This window comes from Scyliorhinus canicula, chromosome 4 (assembly GCF_902713615.1).
Source record: "Scyliorhinus canicula chromosome 4, sScyCan1.1, whole genome shotgun sequence".
NCBI classification, from domain to species: Eukaryota; Metazoa; Chordata; class Chondrichthyes; order Carcharhiniformes; family Scyliorhinidae; genus Scyliorhinus; species Scyliorhinus canicula.
Window position 1 is genome coordinate 66033811 of NC_052149.1, and position 18708 is coordinate 66052518.

Genomic DNA, 18708 nt, shown 5'->3' on the forward strand with positions numbered 1-18708 from the left:
CCTCCCTCCCAGGATATTGGTGCCCCTCTGGTTCAGATGCAACCCGTCCTGCTTGTACAGGTCCCACCTTCCCCAGAATGCACTCCAATAATCCAAATACCTGAAGCCCTCCCTCCTACACCATTCCTGCCGCCACGTGTTTAACTGCACTTTCTCCCCATTCCTAGCCTGCAACAATCCAGAGATGACAACTCGGTCTGTCCTGGCTTTTAACTTCCAGCCTAACTCCCTAAACTCGTTTATTACATCCACACCCCTTTTCCTACCTACGTCGTTGGTACCAATGTGCACCATGACGTCTGGCTGCTCACCCTCCCCCTTAAGGATCCTGAAGACACAATCCGAGACGCCATGGACCCTGGCACCCGGGAGGCAACAAACCATCCGAGAGTCTCGCCCGTGCCCACAGACCGCCGGTCTGTACCTCTAACTTTCGTGTCCCGTATAACTAGTGCTCTCTTAATCTCCCCCCTTCCCTTCTGAGCCCCAGAGCCGGACCTCGTGCCAGAGACCCAGGCACTGCAGCCTACCCCTGGTAGGTAATCCCCCCAACAGTATCCAAAGCGGTATACTTATTGTTGAGAGGAACAACCACAGGGGATCCCTGCTCGGACTGCTTCCTCCTCTTCCCACCTCTAACTGTTACCTAGCTACCTTTGTTCTCAGGTGTAACTATGTCCCTGTGGCTTCTATCTATCACCCCCTCAGCTTCCCAAATGATCCTCAGTTCATCCAGCTCCAGTTCCAGTTCCCTAACATGGTCTGTGAGGAGCTGCAGATGGCTGCACTTCCCGCAGGTGAAGTCAGCAAGGACACCGGTGGTCTCCCTTACCTCGAACATTCTGCAGGAGGAACATTCCACTGCCCTAGCTGCCATCACCTCTACTTAGTCTCCCAGTAAAAAAGAAAAAAAAAGTAAATAGCTTACCTGCTCACAGCACTGAGTTTTTTTTTTAGGTTATAGAGGAAGAGGGAAGGTGGGAGACAGTACACGTGTAGTGTCTCGGGTTTCCTCACCGTTCAAATTTATTGGGTAATACAAACCTTCCCAGTTCTCCCCACGGCTGACTTCTGGTTTCCTGCTGCTCTGAGAAAAAAAAAGCTCAGAAAAAGTAAGTAAAAAAATCAAAATCTCAGCTTACTTCCAGCTCTCCCCTCCAAAAAAATCACTCCCCTCTCTGCCCACTCCGCTGGAAGAATGAGCTGGTTTCTAGCTGGTTAGACGATAATCAAATCCTTAAAATGAATTAGACCACTTGGCAGGCGTTGATCAGAGACTTTTAGAATTATGCAGGCTTTGGTGGGTTGAGACTGCTTACCCAGCCTGACTGCTTGAGTTCTGTCCAATTGACGTTAAAACAGCAGTCTGGCTGAGAAGGGCAAGGATGTAATATTAAAATGTTCATAATGTCAGAGGCTTAGATCAGTGACTTCCTTCTCCATAATTATTTCAAAAGGGATCTTTAACAAGTGTCTGGAATTGACTTTAGTTTCAGGACTGAAAAGGTGTCAGTCATTATTTGTTGAAAGGGGTGGCACTGTAGTTAGCACTGCTGCCTTACAGCGCCAGGGACCCAGGTAAAATTCCGGCCTTGGGTGACTGTCTGTGTGGAGTTTGCACATTCTTCCCGTCTGCACGGGTTTCCTCTGGGTGCTCCGGCTTCTTCCCACAGTCCAAAGATGTGCAGGATGGGTGGGGTTATGGGGATACGGTGGGGAGTTGGCCTGGGAAGGGTGCTCTTTCAGAGGGTCGGTGCAGACTTATAGAACATAGAACAGTACAGCACAGAACAGGCCTTTCAGCCCCCGATGCTGTGCCGAGCAATGATCACCCTACTCAAACCCACGTATCTACCCTATACCCGTAACCCAACAACCCCCCTCCCTTAACCTTACTTTTTAGGACACTACGGGCAATTTAGCATGGCCGATCCACCTAACCCGCACATCTTTGGACTGTGGGAGGAAACCGGAGCACCCGGAGGAAACTCACGCACACAGGGGGAGGACGTGCAGACTCCGCACAGACAGTGACCCAGCCGGGAATCGAACCTGGGACCCTGGAGCTGTGAAGCATTTATGCTAACCACCATGCTACCGTGCTCAAATTGCCTCCTCCTGTACTGTAGGAATTCTATGATTCTGTGATGTTGACGAGCTTGCATTTCGGCTGCCATTATTTCAGCAGACCAACTGACTCCGCTAGCAAGGTTGGCTTATCAAATGCAAATGGCAACCCCATAATTCCCTTTGAAATTGGTCTGAACAGCACCAGGTGTGATGTAAGTCTGTTGATACTTCTTTAGGCATAACAAGGTGTAACTTTCCAGAAAATGAAAACATAATTATTTTGTCCTTGAGACACTTGTGGATAGTGCCTAGAGGGTCAATACCATGATAAGAACATAAGAACATAAGAACTAGGAGCAGGAGTAGGCCATCTGGCCCCTCGAGCCTGCTCCGCCATTCAATTAGATCATGGCTGATCTTTTGTGGACTCAGCTCCACATTCCGGCCCGAACACCATAACCCTTAATCCCTTTATTCTTCAAAAAACTATCTATCTTTACCTTAAAAACATGTAATGAAGGAGCCTCAACTGCTTCACTGGGCAAGGAATTCCATAGATTCACAACCCTTTGGGTGAAGAAGTTCCTCCTAAACTCAGTCCTAAATCTACTTCCCCTTATTTTGAGGCTATGCCCCCTAGTTCTGCTGTCACCCGCCAGTGGAAACAACCTGCCCGCATCTATCCTATCTATTCCCTTCATAATTTTAAATGTTTCTATAAGATCCCCCCTCATCCTTCTAAATTCCAACGAGTACAGTCCCAGTCTACTCAACCTCTCCTCATAATCCAACCCCTTCAGCTCTGGGATTAACCTAGTGAATCTCCTCTGCACACCCTCCAGCGCCAGTACGTCCTTTGATGAGGTGACTTGTAGCAGCCATCTTAATTTTCTTTGCTCAGCAGAGAAGGACCGGTTTTAAAATTAAATAGCAATAAGGATACATTAAAAGAAATATTGTGGTGCGTTTCCATGTTGTAGGAACCCAATCCATGTATGCTAAAAATAACCGCCTCTTGCTTGTCCACATCTTAAAAGTAGGATCAGCAACATAGGCAGAGACAAAAATTGACACTGGAGTCCTAACATGTCATTTTGTACATGTTCATGACGCTTCAACCTGTTTCGAGCAATATCAGTGACCATCTAGATTAGTTATGATTCCAATTATTGTTACTACTGGGCAGGAAGATTCCACAATGGAACCATAGCTCAAAAGATCTTCACTTTTACTTTTTTTTTTAGAAATTGTAGAGGAACAGAGTTACAGGACTGCTAATTAGTTTTAACAAGAAAAACAATTATAAACATGAAAAATAGTACAATGCTCCTTTATCCCCCAATGCACTGTATACAGATTTCAAAAATAATACTCCACTTTGTATCAAATGGCCAATGCCACTCAACTAATATTCCGTAGATTCCTCTCACAATCTCCCCAGATGATTGTCAGATGAATGTTTCCAAACTCAGACTTTAAAATCTTCTTTCAAACAATGATTTCCATCAGCCATGTGCACTAAGAATCCACTTCAGGTTTTCTAACTATCCTTTTAAACAAAGCTTCCTCTCCACCTTTAACAAAAACTCCAGTTCCATGTTTACTGCCTCTCCTTTCAGGTTTCCTTTGTCTTAAATGCTTTTACACAAACTCAGGTACTCAGCCCCCAATAGAAAAGTATTGTTTCAAATACTGGAAATAAGGACACCAAACCTTACAATTGCTTCAGATATGTGGTTTGTCTGCAACCAATCTCACTAGCTCTTCTTTTCCCAGACCTGACTTTGACTTCAATAAGCTGTATCTTGCTCCAAGACGTAGTTCCTCTTTGATCCTTTAATTTCAGATGTCTTGGAAACTTTTCTTCATTTCTCTAGTTTCCTTAACTAGCTGTTCTTTAAGTTTCCTGCATTTGTTTTCTTAACCATTACTCTGTAGTTAGCTTTTCTTCTTGTAACACAGAGAGAGATGTTCCTTCTCTAACATTCTGAAACCAACTGCTATATTCAGCTACACCTACACTCAAAATGCTTTCCTACCCTAAAGGCGCCCTGCTTACTAAGCAATGTCTTTATGCACTTCCAGATTGTTTATTTTTCATGCCACAACACTCTCTCAGCACAATAAAAGCACAATCTGAACTAAAGCCAACACCCCCCCCCCCAGTACAAACACCTTTGTCGAGCATGAATCTAACTATAGGTTTACCCTTCCTTAAATTCAAGCCACTTATAATAGTACCTCATTTTAATGTTTAACAGTACAAATATCGATCACTTAAACTTCCTCTCTTTTCCTGACAAATCAAAGTCCATTCCAAAATCAGAAGAGGCAGATAATTAGCGGCAAGTCAACCCTTATCTGGTAAATGTAGTCCCACCCTGTTATTTGATGCAAAGGAGTAGTAGGCACACAAAGGTAATCCTAATTAAGTCCTCCTTTCTTTAATAGTCTTGGTATTGTTTGACTAATACCGAATATAGAGTCAGCAACAACAGAGATATATAGGGGCTAGTTTAGTACAGTGGGCTGAACAGCTGGCTTGTAATGTAGAACAAGGCCGGCAGCGCGGGTTCAATTCCCATACCAATCTCCCTGAACAGGCGCTGGAATGTGGCAACTAGGGGCTTTTCACAGTAACTTCATTGAAGCCTACTTGTGACAATAAGTGATTATTAATATTATTATTATTATATTTGAGGCACCCTCAATTACGACGCGAGAGCGAGGTCGGTAATCAAAAGGTTTTAATCTACAGAGAACAGGACAGCATCCGAGAGAAGTGTGCTCGCCACATGGAGCCTTACCCTATATACCGTTTCCTGGGGGCGTAGCCAGAGGCGGAGTCCCCCAGGGTTCCAAGCCTCTTAAAAGGGCAAGGTATTAAAGGTCAGGTAGCGTTTACAGCAGTTATTAATACCGTTCATCACAATATTAAAGCATGAGATTTCTTACTTGTCTGGCTACATCTGCCACAATGCTGCATGGGAGAGAAAATCATGTGATGTTGTTTCACTTTCTGTGATGATGCACACAGTATCTTTGTATATTAAAATACAGAATTGATCCATTACATTACCATTTCAAAAGTGGTTTAAAAGCACAGGAAGATTTTTGTTCCACATTGAGGAGAACTGTTTTTGCTGCACTCTAAACAATTAAAATATATATATATATATATATTAGTGTTGGATAGCGGGGTGAGTTAGATTTTGGTGTTTCACCTCAGTAGCTTGAGCAACATTCAGTACTAGTCTCTCTTCTGGGTAGGTTGATTCTAGTGTGCGTGGTATTTGGATCTGGGTGAGGAGCTCCAATGCCAGGAAGGAAAGCAGGTAAGCTTGACAGACAGGCAGGAAGCATTGCTACTTCTCCTGACCCATATGCAGTGCTACAAAGACATTTACTTCTTTTACGAAGCAGATCTCACTTCCCTTTAGCTGCCAGGATTCCTAAGGCCTGTAAATTATATCCACAAAATCTGCTGACCAGTTATTCAGTGACAAGAGGCCAAAGCACAAGACTGTTGATTTAATGCTAAAATAGCATTGTCCCACTAACCGAAATTGAAAAAATGTCACAATGGTAGATTAGAGCATACTCATCAGAAGTCGACTAAGGCACACAGACTAGAAGAAAATTACTCTAGATTCAACAATGTGACCTGACAGTGATTGACACCTTGTACCAATATTCAACTGCCCCATTACTGTTCCACTGTCATATTCACTGTTTTCCACTGGGCAGTATCACTATTGAATGACACCAGTCTCATTGCTGAATGTAATTAAGGGTCCAATGATGTACATGGCACAAAAACAGAAAACACTGGACAATCTCAGCAAGTCTGACCGCATTTGTGGAGAGAGAAGGGAGCTAACTCTTTGTCAAAGCTGTACCTGGTATGCATACCTCAAAATGGCTTGGGCTTCCTGCTGGCAGAATGTTCCAGGCCTACAATTAAAATCTACCTATAACTTTCTGAATTGGGTTGAACTATAATCCATTTCCCTGATGAGTGAAGAGCAATGATAAGCAGGAATGAAATAAATTGATAACAAACCAAGTATAATTTTCACTATCATATGCTCTGCCCGTCTTAGCAGAACAGAGTGCAGGATATTACAAATGGTTCAATTTCTTCAGGGTGCTGAATAATCACAGCACAAGCAGCCTGAATCATTAATCCGGTGAAATTTCTCCATATGCACAATGGTAGCGGGGTGGGCATCAAATACAACGAAAGACCTACATTGTTCAAAATCGGCTAGTTGCTTTCCTAGAGGACCACAGCAGCCCTTGATGGACATACATATCTAATATTATCCTTGTACCATGTTTATTTTTAACAGAACGTATTGTCATAGCATAATTGACATAGCAAAACGGTGTTTGATTTGAGCATAATCCATATTCTCTGTGTGAACACAGGTCACCACTTAGGCAGAAAACCTATTGGTTCTTTGTTTGCAAACCTAACAGAAGAAAGAAAACAGTTGGTTAGCATTCAGCAATCTGTTGGTAAATAGATTCTTATTAGGCAATGTTATCAGGAGTAGATGGAGCAGAAACAAATCAGCCATGATCTTATCAAATGATGAAGCGGGCTCGAGGTGCCGAATGGCCTACTTCTGCATGTTTGTATGTTCATATGTTCTCATACTCGACAGGGCAGTGTGAGTTTGCTACATTTAAGCACAGGAAAAATTCTTGAATCCACCACTACAGGAAGAATCCGCCCTGTCTCACAGAGGAAGGTTTGGCAGCAGGATCGGGAACACTATTTGAAACTTGTACATCTGGCCTGCTCCCCAATATGTTTCCACCTCCAAGTAACCATAGAAACATAGAAAATAGAAGCAGGAGTAGGTCATTCTGCCCTTTGAGCCTGCTCGGCCATTCATGGCTGATCCTCTATCTCAAGCCATACTGGTGAGCTCTCCCAATACCCGTTACCATCTTTAGAGTCTAGAAATCTACCTTTTTTCTTCTCAAATAGATTCAGTGACGTGGCCTCCGCAGTCTTCTGTGGTAGCAAATTCTACAGATTCACCACCCTGAGTGAAAAAGTTCCTCCTCATCTCAGTCTGAAATGGCCTAACTCATATCCTGAAACTGTGACCCCTTATTCTAGACCTCCACATCCCAGCCAGAGGAAACAACATCCTTGCAACCAGTCTGTCGAGCCCTGCAAGGAGACAGGGTTAACACTGCAGTGGCTACTCGCCTAGCAGTGTTGGGTAGCCAATTAAGCAGGATCTCGCTGGCTTGGCCTGGCCCACTACTGAGTTGGAAACCCACAGCAGCTTATAGGTGGCCTCCTGCTAGCAAGCGGGAAGGCCAAGGTGGTGCACAGCATTACCGACCCCAATCAATAGGGCTGCTGTCCATCCAGTGCTGAGGACCCCCCTACTGCATGATCTGCCTCAGGAACCTGCCCACTGTCCTTAATTTGAGAGTGACAGAGGCCTTAGAACATAGAACATAGAACAGTACAGCACAGAACAGGCCCTTCGGCCCTCGATGTTGTGCCGAGCCATGATCACCCTACTCAAACCCACGTATCCACCCTATACCCGTAACCCAACAACCCCCCCCCCCCCCTTAACCTTACATTTATTAGGACACTACGGGCAATTTAGCATGGCCAATCCACCTAACCCGCACATCTTTGGACTGTGGGAGGAAACCGGAGCACCCGGAGGAAACCCACGCACACAGGGGGAGGACGTGCAGACTCCACACAGACAGTGACCCAGCCGGGAATCGAACCTGAAACCCTGGAGCTGTGAAGCATTTATGCTAACCACCATGCTACCCTGCTGCCTTCTATTAATCCATTTAATACCATACAGAATGATGGCTAACACAAGTTAAAAGAGTAGAGGTGGAAAAAGTCAAAAGAAGACCTGGAAATTTGGAATCCACCTGTAAGGTTAAACTCAAAGTTCCACGCTCCTGTTTGTAAATCAGAGTTTAATAAGAATTCTCTAATATCAAAAATGTACTTAGAAATGAAACCTTCAGGAACTGTCCTCCCATCAAAGAAAGTCATTGGTTTGGTCAGCCTCCTGGATATTCCTGGGACAGGGGGGCATAGTCGCAGAGACTCCTTTATGCACATTGTAATGTAAGGCATCTTACTGAGCAATTCCCTGCCAAGGAACAGAAGGATGTGACTTAGTAAGGCAAGGGTGAATGTGTGTGCAAATACTTAAAGCAGAGTGGTATAAATTTGTTAGCACCTGATAGTATCATAACTTGCCATCAAGCTGAGGGGTCCAATGTTGACCAAAATTGCACCCCATTAATATTAATTGAGAAAGCTGTTGACACTTGCTTTTCCATTTAAATAAATGGATTCAGAGTCACTTGGTGATCAGCGTATTGCAGCTGGTCAGGGAGGCACTCCAGCCTTTCCAGTCCCACTTCAATGATTTGTTTTGGTGGCAGCTGCCCAGTGACTGCTTCAAAATCCTGAGTGGAGCAAGCCCAGCTCCTGTACCATTCTACAGTACTGTGCTTCAGTGAGAGGGCCCAAAACTAGCAATTGGGCCCTCATTTACACACTTTTGCAATACTTTGTGTAAATAAATGCATTGTCTTAAAAGTTCAAATAAAATCAACAAATTCTGTAAGAAGCTGCAGCCTAACGAGGAATGGAAATTAAGCGGGTGGGTGATGAAAACTAATGTCAACTCCCACCCACACCCCAATGTGACTAATCTTGGTAGAATAGAGTGACAATTTTAACTCCTATGCCTCGTCTGTATGCTCCAATCAGAGGACCCATAAACAGTAACCAGTCAGTAGGAATGGAATTTAAAGCACCAGGACATTGCTGAGCAACACCTCAGATAGACTCAGATATGTCACAGCGAGGGATGTTTAGGAGGATCACAAAGGAGGTTAGGGGAGCATGGTGGAACTCAGAGTAGGAAAGTCTAGCAATCCTGGTCTCTCACTTCCTGTCTTTGATTTCTCTTCACTTGGCAGGAAAGGTACAATAGTTTCCTCTGATGAAATCTTCGGATGCTGATCTTCATATTTAAAGGTGGTGAGACTGGAAATGCTAAGTATCGGGAGAACCTCATTATAATTTCTTTGCTCTATATTTCCGCCATGCATCTGGCCAGATCGACAGATAGGAAAGCCAGCAGTAGAACACACTGTGGCGGGGGACTATTGGTGTTTCTCTCTGGCAACTGGAAAACATCGTGAGTGGGTGTTTCATGGGAGAATTGGAGTAACAATCATGGGGGTTGGGGGATGTGGCCGACCAGGACAGATTGAGAGTTTGGGCAGTTTGGGCTTCCAATCATAAAATATTTTTCAAGGGGTTATGAGGATGCCCTCCTGCTTTTTCTGGACCACAAGCAGTCTTTAAGAAGCACCAATTTACTTTATCTGGCCAGTGTTAATACAAATTGCTGTCGAAATTGGTGGAACGGAATTGCACTAACAAATAAGTTACTTGAACTATACTAAACACTGTGGTTAAAGCAAAGTAGGTGGGTTTGCAATGTATTTTGCATATTTTCAAATTTAATCCCTCCTATCCATCATGGGCTGTAGGGGAGTTCTATAGAATTTTAATATTACTGTGATGTTAGTGTTTCAATGTCCATAATTTTCTACAGTTGTTCACGTGAAGATTGTAAGGTATATTTTCACAGAAGCTGGTGAGTTCAGCTCTTGATATGGTTAATTTCAGAATTCGGGTTTGTGGAGACACAGATGACGCCGCGATTGTAGATGAGATGTATCAACTGGTTCCACTGGTGTACAGTGAAGGTAACTGATATGAATGCATGATCGAGCTCCACAGTTCTCTATCTCTGACCACTCAGTGCATCAGGAGAGGCAGGAGCATAGTGGTATTGTCACTGGACTAGTCATCCAGAGATCCAAGGTAATACTTTGCGGTCCAGGGTTTGAATCCCACCGTGGCAGATGGTGAAAATTTAGTTCAATAAAAATCTGGAATTAAAAGCTGGATGATGACTATGAAACCATTGCCAATTGTCGTAAAACCCATCTGGTTTACTAATGTCCTTCAGGAAAGGAAATCTGCTGTCCTTATGCGGTCTGGCTACATGTGACCAGTGGCGGACTGGCCAGGGTGTCAGCTTGCCCGATGGCAAGTGGGCCCCTCTTGAAGTCGGACATAGTTGGAAATCCACGTTTTCAGCAAGAGTGTGTGAATTTAAAGATAAAGTTACAGTTCGTGATTTGAAATGGTCGGCAACTTGAAAGGATATCAAGCAGTACATAGGGTCGTGAGGTCACCAAAAAGGAGAAGCGGTACCTTTGACCGTGAATCATGAGGTCAAAGATATTGAAGTGATAAGCCATGATCGATAAACTCAAAGGGTTGCGACTTGTAACACTGCACTGGTATCAAACTGGACATGTTAACTTTGGTCATGGGACCATTCTTAATGTCTTACTATAGTCGGACCAAACTTCTAAGTTTCAACAGTTGTCTCAGTTGCTTGCTGGTGTAAACACTGGACAGTGAATTGTTTCCTCTTCTGAAGCTGCATAGGCTGCACAGTAGTATTGACTAATGAACATAGCCTATTGAAGTGTAAGTAAGTTATTTTATATTTTTTATCAAGGAGGGGTTTATTTGGCGTTCCTTCAAGTTATTCTTGCAATCATCAATATTCATTTTTCCCAATGTGGGCTATTTTTAATTAAGTTTTTATTTCAGGAATATTACCCCTACCAGCATGGAAAAGAAAAAGCATAAATCTGGGTCACTAAAATGCAAAGAACAAAAAGAAGCAGAAAGGAAGGAATCAGCCAAGCGATGCAGGCCTATTACAGAGTCTATAATACCACAAGCACAATCCACATCAATATCCAGTTCTGCAACAAATAATCAAGAAGCAAGAAACAATGCTCATGATGATGATGCAATGACATGCAAGTTACAAGAACAGAGAAGAGCTACTTTAAATGTAGAGACAAATACAAGTGCATCCATTACTAATCAACCCAGGCCCAATATTTCTTCTGGCTTCCTTGTTCCGGTATCTGTACTGCCTGTAGTTGCAACATCTGAACACATAGCTTCAACTACTGACAGGGAATCATATATTCCTTCAAGCATACTTGTTTCTGAAGCACATCCTGTAAATGAACCTATGCAAGAAAATGAAAGATCAATTACTGGAATCTTCAAATATCCATCACGAGCAAAGCTAAAACAGTTTTTTGCTGAACATCCACTTCAGCCACTTGATGATCTGCCGTTTGATGCTCGTTTGTATGAGAGGAAAATTATGAATGACTCAGTCCCAAGAAAATGGCTAACATATAACAAAGAAAATAGATGCTTATATTGTTCATACTACTTAGCCTTCGAGTTTTAACACTTGTAATCCATCACCCTTTGTACGTGGCTTTAGTGACTACAGGCGTATTAGCCAGAGCTTGACTTTACATGAATCGACAACAACACATGTCAGAAATGCTCAGCAATATATCAGTGTGGTTAATGATGGCACCTTAGATAAATTATTTGCAGCATCACTAATTAAAAGGAAAGAAGTATTGAAGCAGAGAAGTATTGTCATGAGGATTATAGACATCATAAAGATGTTAGGCAAGCAAGCACTTCCTTTTTGAGGTCACAGAAATGAATCGGCCTGCACTCTAGATAATGAGGTTCTGAATCATGGCAATTGTTTAGCTACAGTGCAGTTGATGGCAAAATATGACCCCCATTATGGCAGCTCACGTTTCTGCAGTGCAAAACAAGTCTAAACAAAGATTCAAACGATTAGAGCAACAAGGAAAGGCTCAAAGTAAAGGCTGTGGTGGACTTGTTACATACCTGAGTAAAACAACTATAAACATGTTAATCAAAATTATGAAAAATATGATACAAGAAAGAATTAGTCATGAAGTTTCTCAAGCAAAATATTATTCTATTCAGGTTGATTCAACACAAGATAATTAATCCATCGATCAGTTTAGCATTATTATTCGGTATGTGCTTAAAGGTATTATCTGTGAGCGACTACTTTCAGTTGTGCCAAGTAATGATGGTACAGGACATGAACCTTTTGATCTATTGATTGAAACATTACAGCATCTTAAAATTGACCCCCAAAAATGTTTATCTGATAGCACAGATGGCGCTGCAAGCTACCATGGCCAGTGTAATGGTTTACAAAGTAAAATTGCTGATGTGGCTGATCAACATGTTTATATATGATGCTATGCCCATGTCTTGAATTTGGTGATAACTGAAACAACAAAATGTTGTGTGCCTGCAGTTTCTTTTTTCAATTTGCTCCAGAATATAGCAACTTTTGTGAAAGCATCATACAAGAGAATGGCTGTATGGATAGAAGATGTTGGAAAACATCTAGGACAAGAAAAAATGAAACGATTAAAGCTAATTGGTGAGACCAGATGGTCAGGAAAATCCAATGCAGCAACAACTATATTTGGACGTTTTGATGATGCCGCTGCCAGTACTTTCGTAAATCTATTGACATGCTTATCAATGATACAAGATTCAGAAAAGTTTGATGCAAAAACAAAACATGAAGCAAATGTTTTACTTCAGTCTTCTAAAGTTTGAAACCATATTGACAGCATTTACTTACTTGTATATATTTGAAACTACAACCCCGTTATCAAGTTAGCTACGGACAAGTGGTTTAGATATGTTTACTGCATGGAGTTTGGTAGATTCAGCTACAACAAAGTTGAAGGAACAGACAAGAACATTTGATAACGTTCACAGCAAGGCTTTGGAATTTTTAAATAAATGTAATGACAGGATTTCACAGATGAATATGGATGAAAATCAAACATTGGAAATTGATGCGTTGGAAACAGTATTGCCAGTTAAGAGGCAGAGGAAGAAGAAAAGAATGGCAGATGAGAATATTGATGATGAAAGAAATTCCTCAGATTCTCTAGCTGATTTACGAGTAAATGTGTTTAACCTAATAATGGATCGCATTGTCCAGTCACTAGAATCATGCTTTGTACAACATAAACAGTTGTATAAAGATTTGTCCTGCTTGGACCCAGCAAAGTTTAAAACTATTGCAGAGAAGGGCCTTGAAGATGAAGCATTGGAAGGTATTATTAAGCTGTTTCCACAAATCAGCAAAGATCAAGTAATATTGGAATTGTTTTCTTTTGCTTCAAACTTTGATGTATTAAAGCTATTGCTTAATGATGGTGAGAATATGGATTCCAGTTGCAACAATTGTAAAATATGCAGCACTTGCCCATCGTGTGTACTAAAAATTCTGGCATCCAACAGACTTCATGACAAGGCATATGATAACCTTTATGAACTTTATAAAGTCATCTGCACACTATCAGTTACTCAAGTCCAATGTGAGAGGACATTTTCAAAGCTAAAGATCATAAAGACAAGGTTAAGAAATTCGCTGTCTGAGGAGAATTTGGAATCATACATGTTGCTATCCATTGAAAAGGAATTGTTAGATGAATTGGATGCAGAAGCAATTATTGGCAGATTCGCACAATCATCTAGCGAACACAAACGATTGCTCTTAATATAGTGGACTGCATGCAATGCTCTATTGTGCTTTTGAACTATCTGTTAATGTGTAAATTGTGCAGTAAACTATTAAAAAATATCAACCAATTACTTAAAATTTAAAAAAATAAATAAAAAGTTCAATTATAACATTCTGTATTTACATTTGGTATCTACTGCCAGTAACATGTACAGTACATGTACACTGTAATTACTAAGAAATGCACATTTTTTCCACAAAAATTTTAATTGTACCCTTTTTTCCATATGTATTTTTTGAAAATTTTATTTATTCGTTATGAAAATTAAATGATAGCATTGTAGTTGTGGGTGGGTCCCCTTTCTCCTGGCAACCAATATTTGTAGACCCAGTCCGCTACTGCATGTGACTCTAGACCCACACAGTGAAGTAGCTGACATAACTGTGCGCCCCCCCCACCCCCCACCCCCACACTGAAATGTCCGAGCAAGCCACTCAGTTCAAGGACAATTAGGGATGGGCAATAAATGCTGGGCCAGCCAGCGACGCCCACGTTCCAAGAAAAAAAAATCCTGCATATTTCTGGAGAATGTGATGATGGGCACAGGAAACGCCTACATGAAACAAGTGGGAGAACCATTTCAATACTCTGCCTCTCTGACAGCAGCTAAATGTTACATCATCTCAATCTGTGATCTACCTATTGTTAAGAAGGGGGAAAACTAAGATTTAAAAAAAGCAAAAACAAAAGTAAACCAAGATTAATTCCAGGGTTCATGCAGGAACTTGTGCGGGGACCTGGGCGGCATTTCCCAATTTCCTACAGCTGCATCCTGGAGCTCATGGATACGCTGTATGCCCGGGAACAGCGCCGGCCCTAGGGTTGCTGGCGCCCCGGGCAAGCTGAACTTCGGCGCCCTTGGGGGGGGGGGGGGCCGAGGGGGCGGGGCGGGGCCGAGAGGGGGCGGGGCGGGGCGGGGACCGAGAGGGGTCAGGCCGGAGCCGAGAGGGGGGGGCGCCGAGAGGGGGGGGCGGGGCCGAGAGGGGGGGGGCGGGGCCGAGAGGGGGGGGCGGGCCCGGGGCGGGGCCGAGAGGGTGGGCGCGGCCGAGAGGGGGTGGGGCGGGGCCGGGAGGGGGCGGGGCGAGAGGGGGGGGGTGAGGGGGGGCGGGGCCAAGAGGGGGGGCCGAGAGGGGGGGCGGGGCTGAGAGGGGGGGGGGGCCGGGGCTGAGAGGGGGGGGGGCCGGGGCCGAGAGGGGGGGGCCGGGGCCGAGAGGGGGGGGGGGCCGGGGCCGGGGGGGGGGGGGGGCCGAGAAGGTGGGGGGCCGAGAAGGGGGGGGGGACCCGAGGGGGGGGGGCGGACCGAGGGGGGCCGCCCTGGGGGAAGGCGGCCACCGCGCATGTGCTGGTTGGCACCGGCCCAACTGCGCATGCGCGGGACCCGAGTCTCTGGCACCCCCTAGCACATGGCGCCCCGGGCGACTGCCCGAGTTGCCGGTGCCTTGAGCCGGCCCTGCCCGGGAATCCAACTACATCACCACTGAGCTGGGCCAGACCCACAAAGATGCCAGGGCTGCAGGATTCGCCACCAGGATGCCCCAGGTCTAGGTGTCAATAGATGGCATACATGTCATCTTACGCACACCGGGGCATCAGGGAATGCCCTTCACCAACAGAAAGGGGCTCCACTCCCTGAATATTCCGTGTTTGTGTGACTACCGCCTCTGTGTCATGCACGTGTGTTCTCACTTCTCAGGGAGCGTGCATGACAGATACATCCTGGGGCTCTCAGAGTTCCCATGCGTCTTCGAGGACCAGCCCAGGATGACCGGTTGGCTCTTGGGGGTCACGGGATATCTGCTGAGGTCCTGGTTGGTGATGCTGGTGCAGAGGCCAGAGACGGAGGCAGAGACCTGATAGAATGTTTCCATACTGCCTCTTGAGCTGTCATTGAGCGGTGCATCGGGCTGCTCAAAATGTGGTTCCGAAGCCTGGAGTGCTCTGCTGGTGCCCTGCAGTATATCCCCAGAGGGTCTCCTGCTTTGTGGTGGCCTGCTGTTCCCTCCAAAACCTGGCCCAGCAGCGGGGAAGGAGGAGGGGCATGCGGCCTCGTCTGAGGAGGCGGCAGACTGGTGGGGGGGGGCGGGGGGATGACAGGTGGTGGCAAGATCCGACACCCCGAGGACCAGGGAGGCCCTCACCAGATTCAACTAGGATGAGAGGCTATTTCCATCAGTCCCACTGTCCCCTCCTCCATTTCCCTCCTTCCCCCAAACCCCCATTTTCCTCCTTCCGCTCCCCATCATACCGCCTCCTACCAACCACCCTCAGTGTCTGTGTAACATCATTCCAGGATGATGGACCGGACTCGGCACTGTCAGCGGGTCAATAAACAAGGCAGGAGAGTGATGATATCTCACTGTGAGGAAAACTCTAGCGCTCCTCAGTTTCCGCCAAAGTCTGACTGCTGTCTTTCTGTTGGCAGCCCGCTCACACCTATCCTCTGAATGGAGTCTGCATCGGGGTGTTTGATCTTGGCCGACTGTGAATATTAACGTGACAGAGGCTTCACATATATTAGATGTGACGTGTTTTAATAGTGAACATTTGACTCTCCATTCCTCCTAGCTACAGATAGTGACCTCCCAGTGCCCACTCAGTACTCCTCAATCTGCTTGATCTTTCGTGGTCCAGTACTATATGAAAAAATGAAATTAAATGAAAATCGCTTATTGTCACGAGTAGGCTTCAATGAAGTCACTGTGACAAGCCCCTAGTCGCCACATTCCGGCGCCTGTCCGGGGAGGCTGGTACGGGAATTGAACCATGCTGCTGGCCTGCTTGGTCTGCTTTAAAAGCCAGCGATTTAGCCTTGTGAGCTAAACCAGCCCCTATATCTAGGTGTGTCCCCAGGATGAACATCAGAGGTGGAGGCAGCCTGCTGGTTTCCACGCCCCATGGCCTTTGATGCATTTGGTGAATGTCCTCTGGAAAGCCTGGAGTCAGAGGGCCCCCACCGGCTTCCCGGTGCCACAAGTGTTGCCATGCACCCTGTTCTGCCCGCTGCCCTTGCAAAGTGCTGGTATCAGGAGGAGGGGGAATTCAGAATAACTGGAGACTGCCGTAGCCTCCTTGGTGGCAGGCCCCGGGTTGGCCTCCAACTTGACGTTGCCCCTAGGGCCCTGGGGGTCTCCATGGGACAAACAGTCAGCTGGAGTGAGCTCCAGAGGTCTCTGAGATATCTGGCTCTGCCAGTCTGCACCATGGTGTCGACGCGCTCAGTGATGATCTTCGGTGACTAGGCCATGCTCTGGCGTGCTTTGGCAATGTCCATATGTATCTGGGACATGTCCCTCAGTGACTAGGATATAATGTTGAGGCCCTCAGCCACGGTCTTCACAGACTGAGCCATGTGCGGTCACCACCCCTCACACGTTCAGCTCGGTGGGGGTCATTAGTCTTCTTTTGACATTTGATAGTGGTCCTCCTGTCATGCTGCCCGCACTGACAGCTGCTCCCACTGCCAGGTGAGCCAGGTGACATTGATGACCATGCTGCTAGTCCTCCAACTCCCTTGGGGGAAACAGGGTGTCCCATCTTGCATCCACAGCATTGAAAAGCCTGGCCAGGTCGACATTCCCAAAACAAGGAGCAGGTCTGCACACTGCCATGCTTGTGTGCTGACTGGGAGTGAGTGGTGAGTGAGTGTTTAAAAACAATTTCCTCTTGTTAGCGATGGGACACTGAGGCGCAGGTCAGACAAATCTGACGGTGTGACCGGCAGTAATGGCGAGAAGCCTGTGGGGACTTACTTCTGGCACTAAGTGCCGTTAACTACGGGCCACAATCTCGCCAATGTGGCCATCGAGAACTACCCCACCAAACGCACCCAAAATGACACTAAGGTGCGATTCAGTGGCTCGCTTTGCTCGAGCGAAAGCGTAACGAGATCGGTGAATAGCAGGAGAGGCCAAAAATGAGAACTGTGTCGGGCACCAAACCAGTTGCGATGCAACCGACCCACTCCCGTAGGCGAATTCGGGCTCCCGCCGTAAAGTGGCGACAAACCAATTATCACCACTTAAGCCCTATTTCCATACAATTAACGGGAGCCACCCCATATCCAATGGCCTCCCAGCAAGTGGTCACGCTGGCACCGATTAGTACTACTTGAACCTGCAAGAAGGGCTGCTGCAAGGACGCTGGGAGGTAAGTAGCAACTTCATTCACAGGCAAAGAGCCTAGGATCACTGGACATGCTGTCCTTGTGCTCCCATAGTGCGTTCGGGCTGAAGGGAGGGGGTGGTTGGAGAGCTCCGCTCAGGTCCCTTATACGCGAGTCACATTGAATAGCCATGTGCTTCAAGGCACTGCGAGCACCAGGAAGCGCGTAGCAGACTTTGTTCCCTTTTGGGAGAATTGTGCCCATAGTCCTTCTTGTCGTACGAGTGTTTGTCTTTCTTTTAAATTAATAAATATTCTTTACTAATTGTTCACACAACTGGGTTGTACGTCGTTCCTCACACTGTACCAGAGAAAACACGTACACCACTCCGAACCGGTGTTCCAAATGACTCTTCTAGGTTTTGGGATACTCTCGCTTTTAACTTCAACTTGGTTCACATTGTCTGTTTCTAGAAATGAAGCATTTAGATTTTATATAACTCCGTTCATAACCACAGGACGTCCCAAAGCACTTTACAGCCGACAAAGCCCTGTTGAAGCATAGTCTCTGTGGTACTGTAGGAAAAGCGGCAACCAGATTGTGCACAACATGCTCACAGAGACAGCATTGTGATAACGACTTTTTAATTACTTATCTTTAACAGTGATCTTGAGTGATAAGTATTGGCTGGGACATAACGGGAGAACTTTCCTTCTCTTTGTCAAAGTAACACCACAAAATCTTTTCCATCTGTTCTGCTGTGAAAGCAGGCGAGGCCTTGGCTTGAATCGTTCACCCAAAAGACAGGAGATGTATTTATCATGGAAAAATAGTACAAACAAAAGCAAGTTGTAATTGTGAAAATTATCCTGGAACACCTGCGGTGCAAACTGATTCCCAGCTATTATAAATAATGACTTTAGCAGCACAGGTAGCTGCGAAATTGCACAAGTGTT

At 45.4% G+C, this 18708-nt stretch overlaps 1 protein-coding gene across 3 annotated transcripts in view; it reads right to left on the minus strand.

Annotated features, from left to right (window-relative positions):
- The window catches only part of LOC119964641 (cytochrome P450 4B1), a 158740-nt gene that overhangs the window by 14374 nt on the left and 125658 nt on the right, over positions 1 to 18708 (minus strand). Inside the window, exons 9-10 of one of the 3 annotated variants that reach the window (XM_038794386.1) lie at positions 8092 to 8225; positions 5026 to 5050 (exon numbers count right to left, since the gene is read on the minus strand). In XM_038794386.1, the coding sequence (XP_038650314.1) occupies positions 5034 to 5050; positions 8092 to 8225 (151 nt within the window). In that variant the 3' untranslated portion in view covers positions 5026 to 5033. Of the gene's footprint in view, positions 1 to 5025; positions 5051 to 6125; positions 6546 to 8091; positions 8226 to 18708 lie in introns of those variants that run through there. The other 2 variants (XM_038794385.1, XM_038794384.1) reach the window with 2 other exon arrangements.